At 31.6% G+C, this 19,108-nt stretch overlaps 1 protein-coding gene across 1 annotated transcript in view; it reads right to left on the reverse strand.

Moving 5' to 3' along the window:
- Positions 1–19,108, reverse strand: part of LOC145327064 (acetylcholine receptor subunit alpha-like) — a 120,221-nt gene that overhangs the window by 12,782 nt on the left and 88,331 nt on the right. Inside the window, exons 10-11 of the mRNA XM_080170583.1 lie at positions 14,207–14,281; positions 5,907–5,972 (exon numbers count right to left, since the gene is read on the reverse strand). Of these exons, the coding sequence (XP_080026709.1) occupies positions 5,907–5,972; positions 14,207–14,281 (141 nt within the window). The remainder of the gene's footprint in view (positions 1–5,906; positions 5,973–14,206; positions 14,282–19,108) is intronic.

The raw sequence follows: 19,108 nt of genomic DNA on the forward strand, positions 1-19,108 counted from the left end.
AATTTTACCAAGTTTTTTTTTTTGTTAAAGTCCAAAAATCTGGACTTAGCCTAAAAATTTACCTTGTCAATTTTTACCAAAAAGTTGGTCAAATTTTACCAAGTTTTTTTTTTTGGCAAAGTCCAAAAATCTGGACTTAGCCTAAAAATTTACCTTGTCAATTTTTACCAAAAAGTTGGTCAAATTTTACCATGTTTTTTTTTTTGGCAAAGTCCAAAAATCTGGACTTAGCCTAAAAATTTACCTTGTCAATTTTTACCAAAAAGTTGGTCAAATTTTACCAAGTTCATTTTTTTTGTCAGAGTCCAAAAATCTGGACTTAGCCTAAAAAAATACCTTGTCAAATTTTACTAACTTTTTGGTAAAAATTGACCAAATTGCGTTTTTTTGTCTAAGTCCGAAAATTCGGACTTAACCTGAAAAATAGAGTTGTAAAATTGACCACATTTTTGGTAAAACTTCCAAAAGTGGTAAAATTAAAAAAAAAAAAAAAATTTAAATTTAGGCTTCATTGTATAGAAGTCATTATTTTAAAGTACTACAACTGATTATGAAGAGCTGTTTTTAATTTAAAACACAAAAAACGGGTTTTTTTGTTTCGTCAAATTTTACAAAAAAAATGGTAAAATTTGACTAATTTTTTGGCTAAAATTTTTGCTGGTAAAATTTACCACGAAACTGGTATATTTTACCAGGTTGACCAGCTTTACCACTTTTCTGGTAAAACGACTGTTTTTTTCTGGTATTTCGTAGAACCTGGGGGCTGACAGCCCTAAATTAAACATAAAGGGTAAAATCATGAATGTCAATTTGAAAAAAGTTTAATTTTGTTAAAATCTATTGATGATATGAAAAAGAATTAAGCAAAACAGATTTGATGTTTTTCTTTTATTAATTTAAAAACTAAAGTAATGACTTGATAGTATATTTTTACTTGCCTATCAGAAAACTAACTTTTTTCTTCAAATGAATTAGTCAAGAAATCATAAAAATGTGATAAATTACAAAAATGACAGATTACGTAGTGAAGGCACTTTTCCATTTTCCATTTAAAAAAAAACTTTTCTTTATAAAAGAATACAAAAATTAAAATGAACAATATCTAAACTTGTTGCTAAATGTATCTAAATATTGTTGCCTTAAATTCAATACACAATATAGGCTAAACATTTAGGCTGATTCCTATAACAATGTATTTGATTTTTATAACATAATACTTGAAGGCTAAACTAAGAACTAATCTTATTGTGATAATTATGTAAAAAATAATCGTGGAAACCACCGTTTAGCCTTTTGTAGTTTTAGGTATAAAGTATCTAATCTGGATAAATCAAATTTAATGGCCGGGTTTCCAATACACAATTCTCTAACTTACATTGGAAAAGGGATAAACATTCAAAAAACATTTTATAGAAAAAAAGATAGATTTTCTAAATGTGTATAGAATATGCTAACATGGACATCATTTAATGGTCATTTCATTCATTCAGTAGGAGAGGAGGGGATGGGGTAAAGGGGGATGAATGGGCAAATCGTTATTTTAGCCGGCTGTGTGTTTACTTAATTATAGAACATGAAAATCAGGTGTAAGATCCAAGTAATAATAATATATCCATTAAGACATCCCTCCCCATTTCAAATGGTCCAAGCGCTATTGTGAATTTATTTCACTGAATTGTTTACTTTAATACTATTCTCTGTTTTTAATAGAGACATTATTTACAAGTTTAGCTTAAACTACAGATAGTAAAATATCTTTTCAATTTAAAACCCTAGTTCAAAAATGAAATTGAAATAAATTGAAATTTAAATCGCTGATAAATAAAAGCTCTAAAAGTGTATATCTTTACTTTTACATCGATACAATTTTGTATGATGATTCCTATAATAATTAGGTACGATTTAGAAAGTTTAGAAACTCTATAATCTTTAACAGTATGTCCATACTTCCATTTAAAACATGCAGATTTAGATTTTTTTGACAACATTTTTTTTTGTAATATACATATTCTGTCCATCTGATTTTTTGAATACTGACTCATATGGTACAATATTATAAGCGATGCGTATCTTTAATTAATATCTTAATACTAGCGTCTAGGGGCACTTGAGGAGGGGGGAGCTGAATTGGATAACCCAATTTCTAATTTTAGATTTTAAAATTAAAAGTAAATAAAAATATTTTTTTGGGGGCGGGGATAATTTTAAGGAGAACCCTATCGGTTAAGCGGTTAGCAAGATCCTTCGGTAAAGACAAACAAACAAACAGACATCCTGTCATTTTATTTTTTTGAAAATATATATTAATTTGTTACCTTTAATTACCCCCAAAGGATATGTTTAAATTAGAAGTAAAAAGGATTTGTGAACGTGTCAAAAAGGTGTTTGTTCACAACCGTAAAAGTGCCATAACAGTAAATGAGCTACTTTGCATTCATCCAGGGAGGGAGAGGGCAATGGACTGTATATTACACTAGTCCCCAAAGTTTTATAATGACGCTTTCTTATTCTTTTGCTAAACAACTATGAGGACTTTAATTGAATTTTGATTGGTTGGTTCATAAAGTTGAGTGTCATAACGTTTCACTAATTGTAATCTACAACAGGGGTAATTTTGTGTATCATCATTGGAGATGTACATCAATTTATCGACTATTATCTTAACACTTTAGAGTCCTGGCAATCATTATATTAGTATAATATCAGCTTTTTTATTGTTCGACTTTTGTCTTTGAAGTTCAATCTGTGCATGCTATGAATAAAGGCATTTTCCCTTCAACTTCAGTCATATTTAGAGAAGAATCGGACATTGGACTGTGGCAAAAGTTTTATTCGTTTGCTTGTAAATTTCAAGGTAAATTTGATAAACCTTGATTGCTTGGTTCAAACTACCATTATCCAAACTTTTCAACCAATAATTTCAGTCTACAGAAGGGATATTTTGTGATGAACGTCAAATTATCGTCGATTGTCATATCCCAATTAAAAAACGTGGCTAGGGCTGAGATTCGAATTGTTTGCCTCCCCGACACCTAGCGGAAATTATAGGACACCATTAAAATGCAAAGAAATGCACAAAAAGATTCTCCCCACATCACTTCAGATGAAAATCAGGAAGATTGGAAAATGTTTTCTAAAAAATAATTCTAAAACCTAGAAAGATGGGAGTCCAAAATTTTTTAATCAATGTAAATAGTAGTCAAAATATCCTTATATAAAAGTATTAAAATCTATGTGTGTGTGTGTGTGTGTGTGTGTGTGTGTGTGTGTGTGATTGTACCGAAGTGTCTCGCTAACCGCTGAACCCCAATATGGTTCTACTTTACATAGTAGCTTCTCATAGGTCCCAGAAAGGTTTATAACTATTTTGAAGAGGTCGACTTCCCGTCCTCCAAGAGAATTCGAGTTGATAAAAGTTATTGAATATATTTCAGGGATCCTAAGGGATAAGACAATAGACGATTAAGTTATGTACACACCAAATGATGAAAACAAAATAATGCCTGTTGTAGATAAAAAGTATTTGTTAAACCAGCCATCAATCTTTAATAAAAATACCCAAAGTTTTAATCAAGTGAATGAGAGACAGCTTATATAAAACTTTGGGCACTAGCGTAATTTACAGTCCAATGTTAATACCTCCCTAATACATATAAATTCTACTTCAATGACAAAATATCTTTATTTTCAGAAAATGTGTCCCTAACTCAGGATGAAGATGCACATTCCAAGAATTGGCACTTTCTGTCTTTTCATCTATTTATTCTCGTAATGGATATAGAATACGTGGATATTGTGACAGGGGAATTTTTTCGTCAATTTAGGTTGCTAATATACTCAAATTAGAGGCGGTTTTCTAAAATTATCTTGCTATTAGTTAGATTGAATATTAATCTCTTTCTTCTATTGGCCTATCCCTGAATATTATCTTTTTCTTCCATTGTCCAATCCCTGAATATCAACCCAACTACAAAAAAAAGTTACTGCACATAGAGATTACTACAACTTTAGTTTCGTTTTTAAAGCACCAGGAGTATTATACGCTCTACTATTGGAAGACTCAAGCTCATTTATAGACGTTTATTTCCTATATAGATCTTGATGCAATAAAGCAAGCCGTTTTATAAAATAATTTATAAGGTAAAAAACAGAAAAAGTAGTCGCTCATATAGGTATAGAATAATGGTTAATACGTTCTTCATGGTCCGAGCAAGGGATAAGGTAAAGCCAAATGGTGGGGGTATCGTTATTTTAGCCTGCGAGATACCTTCTCACATAAACGACCCCTTAAATAGTGGATGTAAATATTCTTTTTTTTCTCCCCACGGTAGTCATTTTTTTCCCCGGTATAATTTTTTTTGACGGTATCATTTTTTTCCCTGAGCATTGGAAAAAACATGAGAAAAAATATGTTTTAGTATAAAGAAATGTTCTATCGGTTTCAAACATTTTCCATTCGATAGGTCTTCCCGACTTTGGAAAAACTGTCAGACCGATTTTTGAAATTCAATCTATGAAAAAAGATATTTCAGTTTGAATTTTTTGTTTTGAAAATAATATTTTACATGTATTGACGCCTTCTTGGATTATGATAATTTTTTTGTAAGAAGATTGTTTTTACAATTTTTTTTTTAAAAATTAAATTTTTACAATGAAGATTACAAAGATTTTTTTCTATTTAATTTGGAAGATTTTTTTTGTTTTAAATTTTAAAGTTTACCTCAGGGAAAAAAATGAAAATTAAAAACCAAAATTAAACCCCATTTTAGCATAAAAATGAGTTTTTGTTTAAATGAGAATGATATTCCTATCCAGTTTTTTGTTTAGGAAAGAATACCCCATTTTATGAGAGTATACGAGAATCTCTCACAATATCCACGTATTCTTTATCCATTATTATTCTCTAATACCAGAAATACCAAAAGAAAATTCGAATTTTTTATTGGTATTTTTGAAAAATATTATTTTGAAATCATATTCAAAAAAAGAATTATTAAGTGCAGGAATAAAAAACAAGAAATGGAAGATAAACTGATGGAAATCTCCAATTATGATCAACAAAAGTATCGATTATATTATTGAAATTATTTAGAAAAAAAATTAAATTCTGCTAATTTGTAACCACCTATCACGATTTGATAAAAAATCACAAAGTCAAAAAATGAGAGACCGTGTTTATAAAACTTTGGGAACCTGCATAATTTACGGTCCAATGTTCCCTCACTTTCTGGTGTCAAGCTTGTCCGTGCACAGGGTTTAACCAGGTGAGAGCGAGAAGCGTACAAATATTATTTATCGTCCATTGTGTTATCATTTGATTATCCCTGCATTCAATGGGAGATAAGGGGAATACTGATATCAGAACCCACCTATAAACTAGGGTTGGACCGGATATCCGGTAATTTGCCGGATATCTGATAATTTGCCGGATATCGAACTTGGCCAGATATCCAGTTATTGGCATTAGAAATCAGCTGGATATCCGGTATCCGGCCAAAAAAGTATCCGGTCCAACCCTACTATGAATCCTTCCTACAAATACACAAATTGTTTTCTTTTTCACAAAATTAAGGTTACCCGCATTCCCATTCTATGAATACCGTGTGAGCTAAATGCGCAGTCACTAACTTGTTAAAACAAGGATTGTTATCTATCGCATCGTATTATAGACAGCTTTCCGTGTATATTAAAATAAAAAAATTATATTATTAAAACCGGTTGTGTTAGTTCCGAGGGACCGATGACCCGTGTTAACATAACTTGTATTAATTTTATGATTTTTATTTTCATATTCGTGGAAAATTATCGGTAACACGATGCTATACACGTTTTTCCGTATGGCTGAGAACCGGTTCTAATCCAGCGGATTAGTAATCGGTTTCAAAGTCATACTGGCATAAACTTACCCATGAGAGCCAGAGTTTGGTCTTCTCATCACCAACAGGCGCGGAAGGATATGGATAAAAACTCGTCTAAAAAAATAAAAACAATTTTAAAAACATCCTGTAACACACATAAATTATTAATTAAGGTTTTTGTTCTGATGCTTAAGATTTCAATTACTATTAAAGCGATTCCTTTCAACCATTTGATTTACGGATCGTTTCAGGCTATTTGATTTTTAGCTATAAGGTTGGTTTTATGCTATTTTCCTTACTTCTTGGAATACAGAGCTTTGTTTTTAACATCGTGACTAATTGCCTTACAGGGAAAATATTTTTGAAAATCAAACCAACACCTTCTAAAAGATTAATAAGCAAAGAAACCTTTTTCTATTATGGCTTTGAAACCGATTAATGTCCGCTGGATTAGAACCAGTTCTCAGCCATACTGAAAAATTGTGTTTAACATCGTATTAAAGACAATTTTTCACGAATTTTAAGATAAAAATCGTAAAAACAAATACTAGTTTTGTTTGCCTGGGCATTCGGCCCCTTGGGGCTAAAATAAACTTGTTTAAACCTTATAATTTTCATTTTCATATCCGCGGAAAGCTGTCTATAATACGATGCGATAAATATTAAATTAGTAAAATCGTTTTGCTAAATATCTAATTAGTTGATTGTTAAATTCCTACTTATAAGCTGATAAATTATTGATTCGGTTTGCAAAAACTTGATGGATTGAACTGGCAAATTTTATTTGGCAAATTCCTTGCAGCAATTAGTGGCAAAATACTGTTAATCGCCAGTGGACATTCCAATCTTTAACCTGGGACGTCCGAGCTTTTTTCAGGGGGGCAAAATGAGGGGTTTCAAAGAATTGAGGGGGGATACAGGGGCGTCCAAGCTTTTTTATTAGGGGGGTGGGGGTAAAATTTTGAAAATAAAAATTTTGGGTGTGCCTTCGGCACCCCCAAGCCCATTTTTTTTTGGGGGGGGGGGTTAATCTTTATTTCATAGAGGCATTTTTTTTATTTGGTGGGGGGGGGGGGGGGGTAAAAATTGAAAATCCAAATTCATTTAAGGGGGGGGGGGGTAATCACCCCTTTACCCCCCCCCCCCTTGGAAGTCTATGGGGGGATAATCAAATATATTTTCTTATCTCACCCTTGCACGTCCCTAATCTTACTTTTTTTAATCGAAGCTTTTTTATAATTACGTTCATCCGAGCCATTTTTTTCTATTTATTGTTTTGTTACTATTTTCTCATAAATCAAAAATTGTATAAACAAGCATATTTTGTTAAGTAACTTTAGAAAAATAGTTCAAAATTTTTGAAAATTTTAATTCATTTTAGCTTATTGTTAGGTTAGGTTAAGTAACCTATAAAGCTTTCTATAAGGCCAAGAATTGAAAAAAATATAGGGAATTCGGAGTATTTGAAGCTTTTTATAGTGCCTATACAAATTACGTCATACTGGCAGGCATACCATTGCATTGGTCTATTAAAATGTATACTAACCTGCCATTGGTGATTTAGTCTATGATTGGTCATTTGTATTGAATGACATCATTATCTTTATAGACACTACAAAGAACTTGGAGTATTTGGCTAACGATGTATGGGATGCATGACAATTAGTAAATGGTACAGTGTACTGTATATTTAAGTAGAAAAATGTTTAATAGTAATTTTCAATTCTATTTAAGGAATTTCTAATAAATTTTTAACTGCCAGTAATGTATATATTACCTTTAATTACCTCGTACGGGCGGGATTGCAGTCAAGGACCTTTTCGACTTGATGTAATGTCCAGGTCCTGGTCCAGCAATCCAGGAAGACTAAGGATGAAGGTTATGCACCCTTCTATGTCCAAACACCCAAGGATATTAGGTTAAGTAACATCCAACAGACAACCAACCCTCTGTGATGCACGACCTTTGTCTGAGAAGTCCCAACTGTGCATGGTAACGAGTTGCGCCTGTTTTGGGTCAAGGCATTCTCCCTACTCTAACTATTTATGTCGCACATCTGATATAGCAGCAGTAGGAACCATTTTTAACGCCTTTAGTTGTGACGTAGTGTCAGCCCGAGATTCGAACCTATCACCTTCCCGACGACGAGCGGATGCGCTACATGTTGAGTCACGGTCGCGGGTTTAATGTATATATATTATTACTAAGATGTTACACCAGATTTTCATGTTCTGTAAGACTGTAACCATCAGTAGTGAAGCACTAAAAATTCATGGAAGATTAAACAGGCAAAATAAATTATAGAGAAGATGTTTAGTTGATAAACATGCAATAAGATCAAAGAAATCACGAAACCTTTCTAAAATAATAATAAAAATATTATTAATGTCTTTTTATGCCTGACCTACAGACTGACGGACAAAGTTAATTGAACAATTGATGCTCATTGTTAAAGGAATCTTCACCAAATGTTTCAGTCATCTATCTTCTATAGTAGCCGAGAAAATCGCAATTCCCCCATAGCGTTACATATTAACTGTCGGACAGCCAAAGTGAAATATAGAGTAGCTTCGCTACTACTAAACTCTACTGCAACCGTATACACTGTTTTTGTATTACAGGCAAGAAGAAACTTGATTGTGATTAATTATCAAATTCACTGCGGAGAAAAGTTAAACATGGATGACAACATCCATAAGTAGCGAAGCACAAAAAATTAAGTAAGAATTTAGATATTAGAGAAAAGTTTAACAAGGAACAAATTATTACTAGTATGGCTTCGAAACTGATTAATATCCGCTGGATTAGAGCCAGTTCTCAGCCATACTGAAAAGTCCTGTATATCAACGTATTACAAACAATTTTCGACGAATGTTAGAAATAAAATCATAAAATTAGCCTCGGGGCTCTCATAATTTTTCATTTTAATATCCGAGGAAGGCTGTTTATAATACGATGGGATAAATGAATTATTCATTCATGACAAAAAAATACAAAAATTAGATTAGCTGACGATCTATTTCAGTCAATGACATGAAAATACGTTGATTTTATGACATGGGAAAAATTTTCAATTTAGGTTGCTAACAAGGACATCACTTATTGGTCAGTTCGTTCATCCAGTAGGAGTGGAAGGAATTAGGTAAAGGAGGTTGGTGGAGAGATCGTCATTTTAGAGTACATGAAAATCTGATGTACGGCGCAAGTAAAAAATATGACAAGAAAATTTATATAAAGAAGAGCCGTCAATTGTCAATAAATCATAAAATATGACATTTTACAAAACTATCGAATATCAAGTAATTTACCCAGAAAAATGGACGTTAAATTCCCAATTAAGATGAACAAAATAATCCCTTCTGTAGGTGAAACTAGGACACTGATAGCTTGTTCAACAAAATCAATATTCAAAGGTTTCAAAGTTTTTAAGCCAACTAATGATAGTCGTGTTTAAAAACCAGAGCTGGATCTTTAAATCATTTTAGTGGTGAGTCAGATCGGGGTGAGCCAACTTTCCACCAATGAGAGCACAGCATTTTATGAAATTCTGTGCTGTGATTGGCTGTAATTCGGCTCACCCCGATCTGGCTCACCACTAAAATGATTTAAAGATCCAGCACAGTATAATTTTCAGTCCATTGTCGCATCACCAATAAATTTATCGTGATTGCTAACGTTCAGCGGAGTACTTAATTTCCGAGTTATAGAGTGGCTTTGCTATTAAAAAATATTTGTGAAGATAAAAATCTAGAGCTGCCACAATTCTTAAAACATGAGACAGGTTTGGCTTGAATCAGGGCATTGCAGCCGCTTGGCAGCCACATGTTCAGCCGCATGGAAATATACGCTTTTATACTTGAAATTCAGATGGATATTTAAGATGTCCTTGAAATGAAAATTGTATTCAGTCATGAAACAGTTTTAATAGATGGCTTTTGTTGACGAGATGATGACGAGCCTTGATTCTTGAAACTATGAATTTAGCAGCAACAGACTTTCTATATTAAATTAACAAACAAGGAAAATTTGCAGGCAAGTTTAGCCCACTGATTATTTAGTTGTTGAAAACTTTGAAAAGGAGTCAAAATAGGCATTTTATTCTTTTTGTCCCATTGCCTCTAACCCCCCCTTCCCCGTTGCCCAAGTCTTTCTTTTAAAGGGGGGAGGGGGAGTTTAAAGTCGGGCTTTTTAGGTTTACGACCTTTCTTCATGCGCCCTAAAATTATTTAAGATTTTTTTCGCTTTTTGGCTGTACCTTATTCAATGATTCATGCCCTAACCCAGTTTTACTAGTCTAATAGGGATTTTAACCACAACCCACATAAATAAAAAAGCATGGACATTCTTGTCTCATGTAATCCTATTTTGTCTGTATCGAATGATCTCACTAATTGCTGAACCGATATGGTTTTCCTTCACAGTGAAGCTCCTTATAGGTCCAGGGACTGTTTATAACTACTTTTACTTGTTTTTTTCTTTTCAAAACTTAAATTGAAAATGGGGCGGAACCGCTAGTATTCATTATATTCTTTAAAATCTAGAGTAGGGAAATTGCTCCAAATGCAAGATACTTGATTTAACTGTCAACCTAATTTTAGTCATCAAAGTTTGTTCCTTACAAATAAGTTTAACTTTACATATTTTGATGAATATTTTAGTTATATGTATAACACGCATGGACTTTTACAATAGTTGTTCGCATCGTATTATAGACAGCGTTCCGCGGATATCAATGTAAAAAATTATAAGATTTTAAAAAGTTTTGTAAGCCACAGGGACCAAGGGCTTGGGCTAACAAATTAATATTAATGTATGATTTTTATTTTAATGTTCGTGGAAAATTGTCTGTAATACAATGCTATACATGAATTTTCAGTATTGCTAGTCCAAAGGATATTCATTGGTTTTAAAGCCATACTGGAAAAATTAAACTCCATATTTTGCCTCAAATCTTTTCAGATATTACTCCTTTTACATACACATATGCTAATTCATTATATGAATAGAGTTATGATTAATTAATATATCCTTTCTTTATTTATTATTTTTTCTACACTCATGAATCAAACGTAATTAATCCCTTCCTTTAAATATTAATTTATTATTTACATATTGAAAGGAATAATATATGTGGATATTGATAGGGGAATAATTGTCGTCAACTTAGGTTGTTTACATGAATATCATTTGTTGGTCAGTTTGTTCATCCAGAAGGATGGTAGAGGATGGGGTAAAGGGGGTGGAGGAGTCAGCTACAAGTTTCACTTTATTAGAGTACATTATAATCTGGTGTAAGATCCAAGTAATAATAAATCCATTATTCTAAAATAGATAAGAACCAATGAATACAACATCCATAAGTAGCGAAGCTCAAAAATCATGAAGGGATATCAGGAAAATTTTTCTATAAAGCAGTGTCATACATAAACATTAAACTTGATAAAATAGGTAAATCGCGAGACCTTTAAAATCACAAAAACTTAAAAATCTAGGAATCGATCTAGCACCGCAATTTATAAACAAATCTTAATATAACTATAGCTATAATTGTCTATCTACAGCGTTATGGACGGACTGACTGACGGACGGACGGAGAGACAAAGTACATTATAGAGCAGCTTCGCAACTAAAAAATAGTTATCAAAGGTTTTGTTGATATCAAGGTGCCTTTTATTATGTCCTAAAATTTTAAGTTATACAATCCAGGGAGGTAGGGGACACATTGGGCTGTTTATTACAGAAAGTTCGTAGGTCCAATTAAAAATGCTGAATTGATTTTTAACATTTTGACAACATGATATAATTATCCATGTCGGTGCACGCTCTTAATAAATTTTGGGTATAGTCCCTTTTGTAACATCGCACCTTATGGGGCGATTCTTCGTACTTTTCACAGTAGCTTTTCTCCTATTTCTAGCACCTACGGGGGGCTCTAACCCTGAAGGGCCAATTACCTAACCCTGTGGGGCAATCACCTAACCCAATATAACCTAACCTAACCTAAAATAACCTATAAAAAGCCATTTTAAAAATATTACGAAAGAGACTATTCCCTAAAATTTTATCTTACTACTTACAGTGATAAAAGGGAAGAAACGTATGTAGATTAATTTTATACCTATTTTCATATTCAAGCCTTATATAGAGAATTACTTGTCTAATGTTTAATTAATTAACAAATATGATGAATTGTGACTGACTAAAGTTGACCATACTCATTCTATAAATGGATATATTATTTCAATGGATACATAAACATCAAAATTTAAATTTAAATAAGACTTCGAAATAAACACCCAACCAACTCTTTGTTAAAAATTTCTTTTGCCTAAGATAACTCTAGCAAAGATTTTAATTGATTGTGGGGTTTTTTAAATTTTTTTTGTTGAAAAACTTACACAAGTCGGTTCACTGCAAATCCTAAAAAATAAAAAAAAACTAGTCGTTTTTATATTGCCAAAATCTTAAATGACACATCCATAGTTTTAAAATTGATTTTATATGCGTATAAACAAATTATTGTTAATGAGTAATTACTTATACACCAAAATCCAGGACCCTAATTGCGGTTTTATTGGTTAATATTTCATTAGCATATTCAAAACATATTGAACTATATTTTATAGTATTCTGTACATAATTTTTATAGCTATTTTTGTAACTATTCATAAATGTAACATATCAATATATGTATCATTTTATTCAGAAAACTTAAGGGATAAGACAATGCCCGAAAAATTGATGTAAATCCCCAATGATGAGACACAAAATTACCCCGTATGGGTTGAATATTTATTAGTGGTTAATAAGTTTGGATAATCAACCAATCCAATTTAAAAAAACTACCCAAAGTTGTTAAGCCAACTGATACGAAAACTTTGAGGACTAGTGTAATAAACAGCCCAATGTAACCTCCCTCCTTGGTTTACTAGATAGTACCTAATTTCTTAAGGAATCATCATGCAAAGTTTAAAATCGATTGGACTATATTAACATGTCTAGATTAACGAAAATAGCTAACAGTTACGGACGGACGTGTGGACGGTCGGTTCAACACGAATTATAGAAAAGCTTTGCTTTCAAAAACTATATAAAGAAAAAGTACATTTTAAATTAAGGTATAAAAAGATGATAAAATTAAACTAGAATTGATGATTTTAGTGAGAAATTGTGAATTTGTTTAATAAGATGGATTAATTACACAAATATTAAAATTGTACCTAACTACTAAAGGAATCACCATGCAAAAGTTAGTAATCGATAGGAAAATTATAACATGCTTAAATTAACGAGATAGGCTATCCGGTCCGGACGTACGTGTGGACGGACGGACACATCCTAATTATAGAAAACCTTTGCTTTTAAAAAGTGGATGAAATGATTTTAGAATTAATGATTTTAGTGGGATGGATTAATTACACAAACATTAAAATTGTACCTAACTACCAAAGGAATCACCATGTAAAAGTTTGTAATCGATAGGGCAATTATAACATGCTTAAATTAACGAGATAGGCTATCCGGTCCGGACACACCCTAATTATAGAAAAGCTTTGCTTTCAAAAAGTGGATGAAATGATTTTAGAATTAATGATTTTAGTGGGAAACTGTAAATTTGTTTAATAAGATGGATTAATTACACAAACATTAATTAAACCAACCACAATATTTAAATTATTTAGTATTTACAATATTATAATACCAAATATTTTTTATATTTATTTTACTTAAATTCTCATTAATAGAGAAAATATTGTATTTAAAGTAAAGAATAATTTATCATAAAAATAAATAATTAAATTAGGGGCGTTGATACAAGCTACCTATAACCAAGAGACCTAATTGCACAAAAGACCTAAATTACGAAAGACCTAATCCTACATATAAAACAAAATAGAAAAATCTTAAAAATAAACATGTTAAATACGTAGGGGGAGAAAGCCACTCAAAAATCACTAACATGACGTCATAAAAATGAGGGATTATCAATATCTTTTTTAGGGGATTTCTTTCCCACTTCTTCTCTCATCTCCCTCATTTTTTAACGTCACGTCTGATTTTTGAGGGACTTTCTCCCCCTATGTTAAAGACGGACCTTTTAACATAAACGACGTATTTATAGAGTAGCTAGAGTGGTAGTAGAAACAGGTTCTGAGCCACACTAAAATATTGTATCGTAGCAGAGAAAATTTTCATCGAATAATAAAATTAAGATCATAAGATTAATCCTAGTTTTGTTAGCCGGACCTTCGAGCCCTCCAGGCTAAAAAATCTGGAAGTAATCTTTTAATTTTACTATCCGCGGAAAGCTGTCTATAATACGATGTGATAAAATAATAACTGATTACCTGACCCATGGAGCCATGGTGTGAGTCTGAGGAGACCGGAAATGAATATTTAAAACTACCACCGTCACACATATACTAAAATAGATAGATAATGGATAGAAATTGGATAGTTATTAGATAGAAATTGGATAGATAGTAGTTAGAAAATGAGTAGAAAATAGATAGAAAATGGATATATAGTAGATAGAAAATAGATAGATAGGAGATAGAAAATAGATAGATAGTAGATAGAAAATGGATAGTTATTAGATTGAAATTAGATAGACAGTAGATAAAAAAAGGATAGTTATAAGATAGAAAATACATAGGAGATAGAAATTTAGAATATGGATAGACAGTAGATAGAAAATGGATATATATTAGATAGAAAGTAGATAGAAAATGGATAGATAGTAGATAGAAAATGGATAGAAAGTAGATAGAAAATATATAAATAGCAGATAGAAAATGGATAGTAGATAAAAAAACGGATAGATAATAGATAGAAATTGGAAATATAGTAGATAGAAAATGGATAGATATTAGATAGAAAATGAATAGATAACAAATAAAAATGGATAGATAATAGATAATTTTAAACTGCAATATTATTGTAATATTTTGTACTGAGTACTTTATATTCTACACAATGTTGGTAATATAGGTTAGAAAACAAATGTTAAAGTTTGAAGAGTGTTTAACCAGGGAGGGAGGGGACATTGGGCTGTTAATTACACTAGTCCCCAAAGTCTTTTAAAAACTTTTTTATTCGTTTTCTTAACAATTTTTGATTGGTTGGTTCATTAAGTACATTTACGAACTAATTGTAGTCTACAGAAGGGGGTAATTTTGTGTATTATATTTGGGGATGTACACATAGACGTCCAAGGGGGGGGGGTCAAGTGGTGATTACCCCCCCAAAAAATTTGGGATTTTCAATTTTAACCCCCCCCCCAAATAAAAAAAATGCCTCTATGAAATATAGATTATCCCCCCCAAAATTTTTATTTTCAAAATTTTAACCCCCCCCCCCCTAATAAAAAAGCTCAATTCATCGGCTATTGTCTTATCCCTTAAGATTCCTGATGTACAACAACGCATATGTTTTATGTATGTCCGTACTTGAATTCTCAATATTATTATTCCTGTAGCTACAGCAGTTCCAAGTTGGAAACTTTGATACTTGGGGTTGTTCAATCACAATGGATATATAGAATACCTGGATATTGTGAGAGGGGAATTTTTGTCTTCGATGTAGATTGCTAATACAGCCCTCAATATGATTCTCCATGGTCAGATGAGGGGATGGGGTATAGTCATAAATGAAGGGGGGAATGCAGTATATCATAATATTAGCCAGCTGGGAATAACATTTTATGAGGGTATGCGAGAATCTGTCATAATATCCACGAGTTCTATATCCAATTCTTGTTCACACGCCCTCCTCACATACCATTGTTCAATAAATTGAGATATTAATGATAGAAATACACGTACTTTAATTCAGAGAAAATCTTGTTAAGTAAAAAATTATGAGGAATTAATTTTAAAAAAAAATTTGCGCATTTTTTATTCTTTTGAATCCAATAGAATCTTTCATTATTGCAGCTTTAAATAAAATTTTCCTTAATTGTAAAATTTTTGATAAATGTCATTTCAAAACACTGGAACATAGTATGGCTTCGAAACCGATAATATCCCCTAGATTAGAACCGGTTCTCAGCCATAATAAAAAATCATGTATATCATCATCATGTATATCATTTTAAAATAAAATCATAAAATTAATACCAGTATTAGTAGTCTGGGCCTTATGCCCTTCGGGTCTAACAAAACCAGTTTTGATCCTATAATTTTTATTTTGATATCTGCGGAAAATTGTCTATAGTGCGATGCGATAAATAACTATTTGATATGAATCTATAGATGTTGAAATCTATTGTTTGAATGTGTGTAAAGAGGTTTCCAATGGCTTGGGTAATAAACTGGAAATAGTTTTGAACAAAGAAGGAAGTTACAAGTATACTTGGTGTTGATTAACTAGGACAATGCACATCAATCAATGAATATAATAGTTATTAATCACATCGTATAATAAACAACTTTCCGCGGATATAAAAATGCACAATTATAAGATTAAAACCAGTTTTTACCCATAAGATACCGATGGCACGGTTTACAAGGAACTGGTTTTATTTTTACGATTGTATTTTTTTTATATTTGTAGAAAACTGGATATAATATGAAGCTTTACATGAATTTTTAGTTGGCTGAGATCCGGTTCTAATTCATTGGATATTAATCGGTTTCAAAGCCATACTGGAAAGCGTTTTCTCTAGATAGACGAGGCTGCTTTTCATAACACAAGGCACTTGAATGACCATGAACTAAAAGATCTCAGTAATTTTCCCAGATCAATAGATTTTGCATTTTTATTATAATTGTTCCTAATCCACTATAAGTTATTTATTTTTGATTACATTTCACGCTTCGTTTTTTATTAAATGAATAAGTTGGGGTACAATGTTTGGCACTTTCGACATAAGTAAATGATAATAAAAAACCCATAGAATGCGATAATAAGTTCAAAAAAATCAAAGAAAATAGTTTTCATACTTAATTAACGTTTTTAAGCTTTTCTTCAAGAATTTTGGATAAGATGCCTTTAAAAGTCGTCTATGATTTTGTCAGGGATAAAAATGTAACTTTAAAATAAGAATTACAACATATTTTTTTAATTAGTACAAAGTAAAATTTTTAACATTTTATTGATCGGTATATTTTTTAAAATGTGAAGTAGAAACCTGAATATTTTATCATGAAAATTATGTTATGATTTGATTGTCTGCTAGATGACAAGAAAATAGATACTGACAGTACTTGTTGGTTCTTTAAAAAAAATTATGGAAATTACTTTCAGAACCCCTCTTTTGCAAACATTATTTCAATAGAACAGAGCCGTAGTCTTAGTGTACTCAATATCTAGACAGCCAACCATTGTTTTAGAATTGTTCAATTTTATAACTTCTGATAAAAAAAAAACAGAATTAATGGTATTTTTGTAAATATTATACCTCCAAGAAATGGCTATACTTCCCAATCATATGTTGTGTGAGATTTAAGAGGAATTATTTTGATATAATGTCATTAAAATATTCGTTGAAAAAAGTGCTATTCTAGCTTATACTTCATATTTTAATGTGTATGATAATTCAAATTATTCAGATTTATATTATATTTAATTGTTAAAATTATAAAGAAAAACCTGGAAACAGTAAAAAACTGACTTTATCTTATTGACGCAGGGAAAATTTTGTCAAATATTTAAATAAAAAAACACTATAAAACAAAATAAATTATTTTTAATATAGTCACAAAAAGGCTTAATGAGTTTAGGAAATTTTTCATTTACTAATCATGTCAGTTAAACTCTATTACACAGAATACAGTGTTAAAAGATGTTCTTGTTTTAATTTTAACCCTTAACGGTTGGGGGGGGGGGGGCGTTGAACGCCCCCCCATCCGTTTTTTTCTATCTCATTTTCTGTGTGTGAAAGATAAAGAGCCCAAACTGCATGACTTTTTAAGTTTGGGTATGACACATAACCGAGAGTTGGAATTTTTTGAATATCTCCATCCTGGCGGGCACAGGATGCCAGCAAACCTGGCAGGGTCATCCAGGTAAAGAGCAAAAATATTTTTTTGACTTAAAAAAAACATTTTATCTTACCAAAATACTAAAATATCCTCTAGTAGTACATCCTCATATTAAATACAGGTGTTCAAGTCAATTTCAGGTTCCAGGTATGATCCTGCAGGTCCTAATCCTCCAGGTCTCCAGAAATCTTTAAATGGCTCCTGTGGCCTCAATTTTTGACTTAGAGACTTCAAATTTAAAACTTAAGCTTTTCTTACATGTCCACATAACGTATTAAAATTTCATAAAGATCCGCCGCCGTTTACCCGCCGACCGCCGACTGCGGCGGCTGGCAGCTGCCAAGTACAGCTGCGGCCGCTGAAATTTATATTTTGATATTTGAAATATAAAATTTACATAAAGATTAACATTTTCTGTAAAAAAATTTTTATTCTAGCTTAAAAAATAAAAAAATTACAGCCGTTTGAAATTTTTAAGTAAAAAAGGACCTAAAAACAAAGGTTGTTAAATAAAAGGGTGAAGGAAGCGAAAATTGACCTTGACTTACTTAAGGTCGGAAATTCATCATAACACAGGGGACTTACACAAAAAATTTTAGCCCTCTAGCTCTAATAGGAACTGAGATAACATGGGGGGGCGTTGAACGCCCCCCCCCCGACTGATTAAGGTGCGGCAAGGGGCCCGACTGTAAAGGGTTAAGTAATTTTAAATGCATTTTAATACCTTTTAATGATTTATTTTTTAAAACATCATTTTATAAAATGTTATTGATTTTTGAAGTTATTTGTTAGAATGTTTTTAAATTTTGTTAACATTTTGTTTTAAATGTAGAAATTAGTAATTCTAAACATTCAAAAAATGATTTTATTAAATTTTCATCACTTAAATTGCATGTTTGATGAAATTTTCAACTGATAATTCAAGAAAAATTGTTTAAGTTTTATTATATTTTACTTTGAATTGTTAAAAAAATATATTATTGTCAAAAAAGGAGAAGTTATACTTTCCTCAAAAAAAGATCCAAAACATGAAAATTAACACGTGTAATGAGATTTTTTTTCTTTCAGGCTTAATTTTAAGTAATTATTGATATTTTTTGTAAAAATGATTTTATATAAAAAGTTTTAAAACTCTATTTAACCCTTACAGATCGGGCCCCTATTCCCACCTTAATAGATCGGGGGGGGGGGGGGGGGGCTCCAAGAGCCCCCACCTCTATCTCGGCTCCTGGTACAGATAAAGACGTAAAATTTTTTTCTGGTGGT

The sequence above is a fragment of the Acartia tonsa genome, chromosome 8 (assembly GCF_053477335.1).
Source record: "Acartia tonsa isolate MP-2025a chromosome 8, ASM5347733v1, whole genome shotgun sequence".
NCBI lineage: Eukaryota > Metazoa > Arthropoda > Copepoda > Calanoida > Acartiidae > Acartia > Acartia tonsa.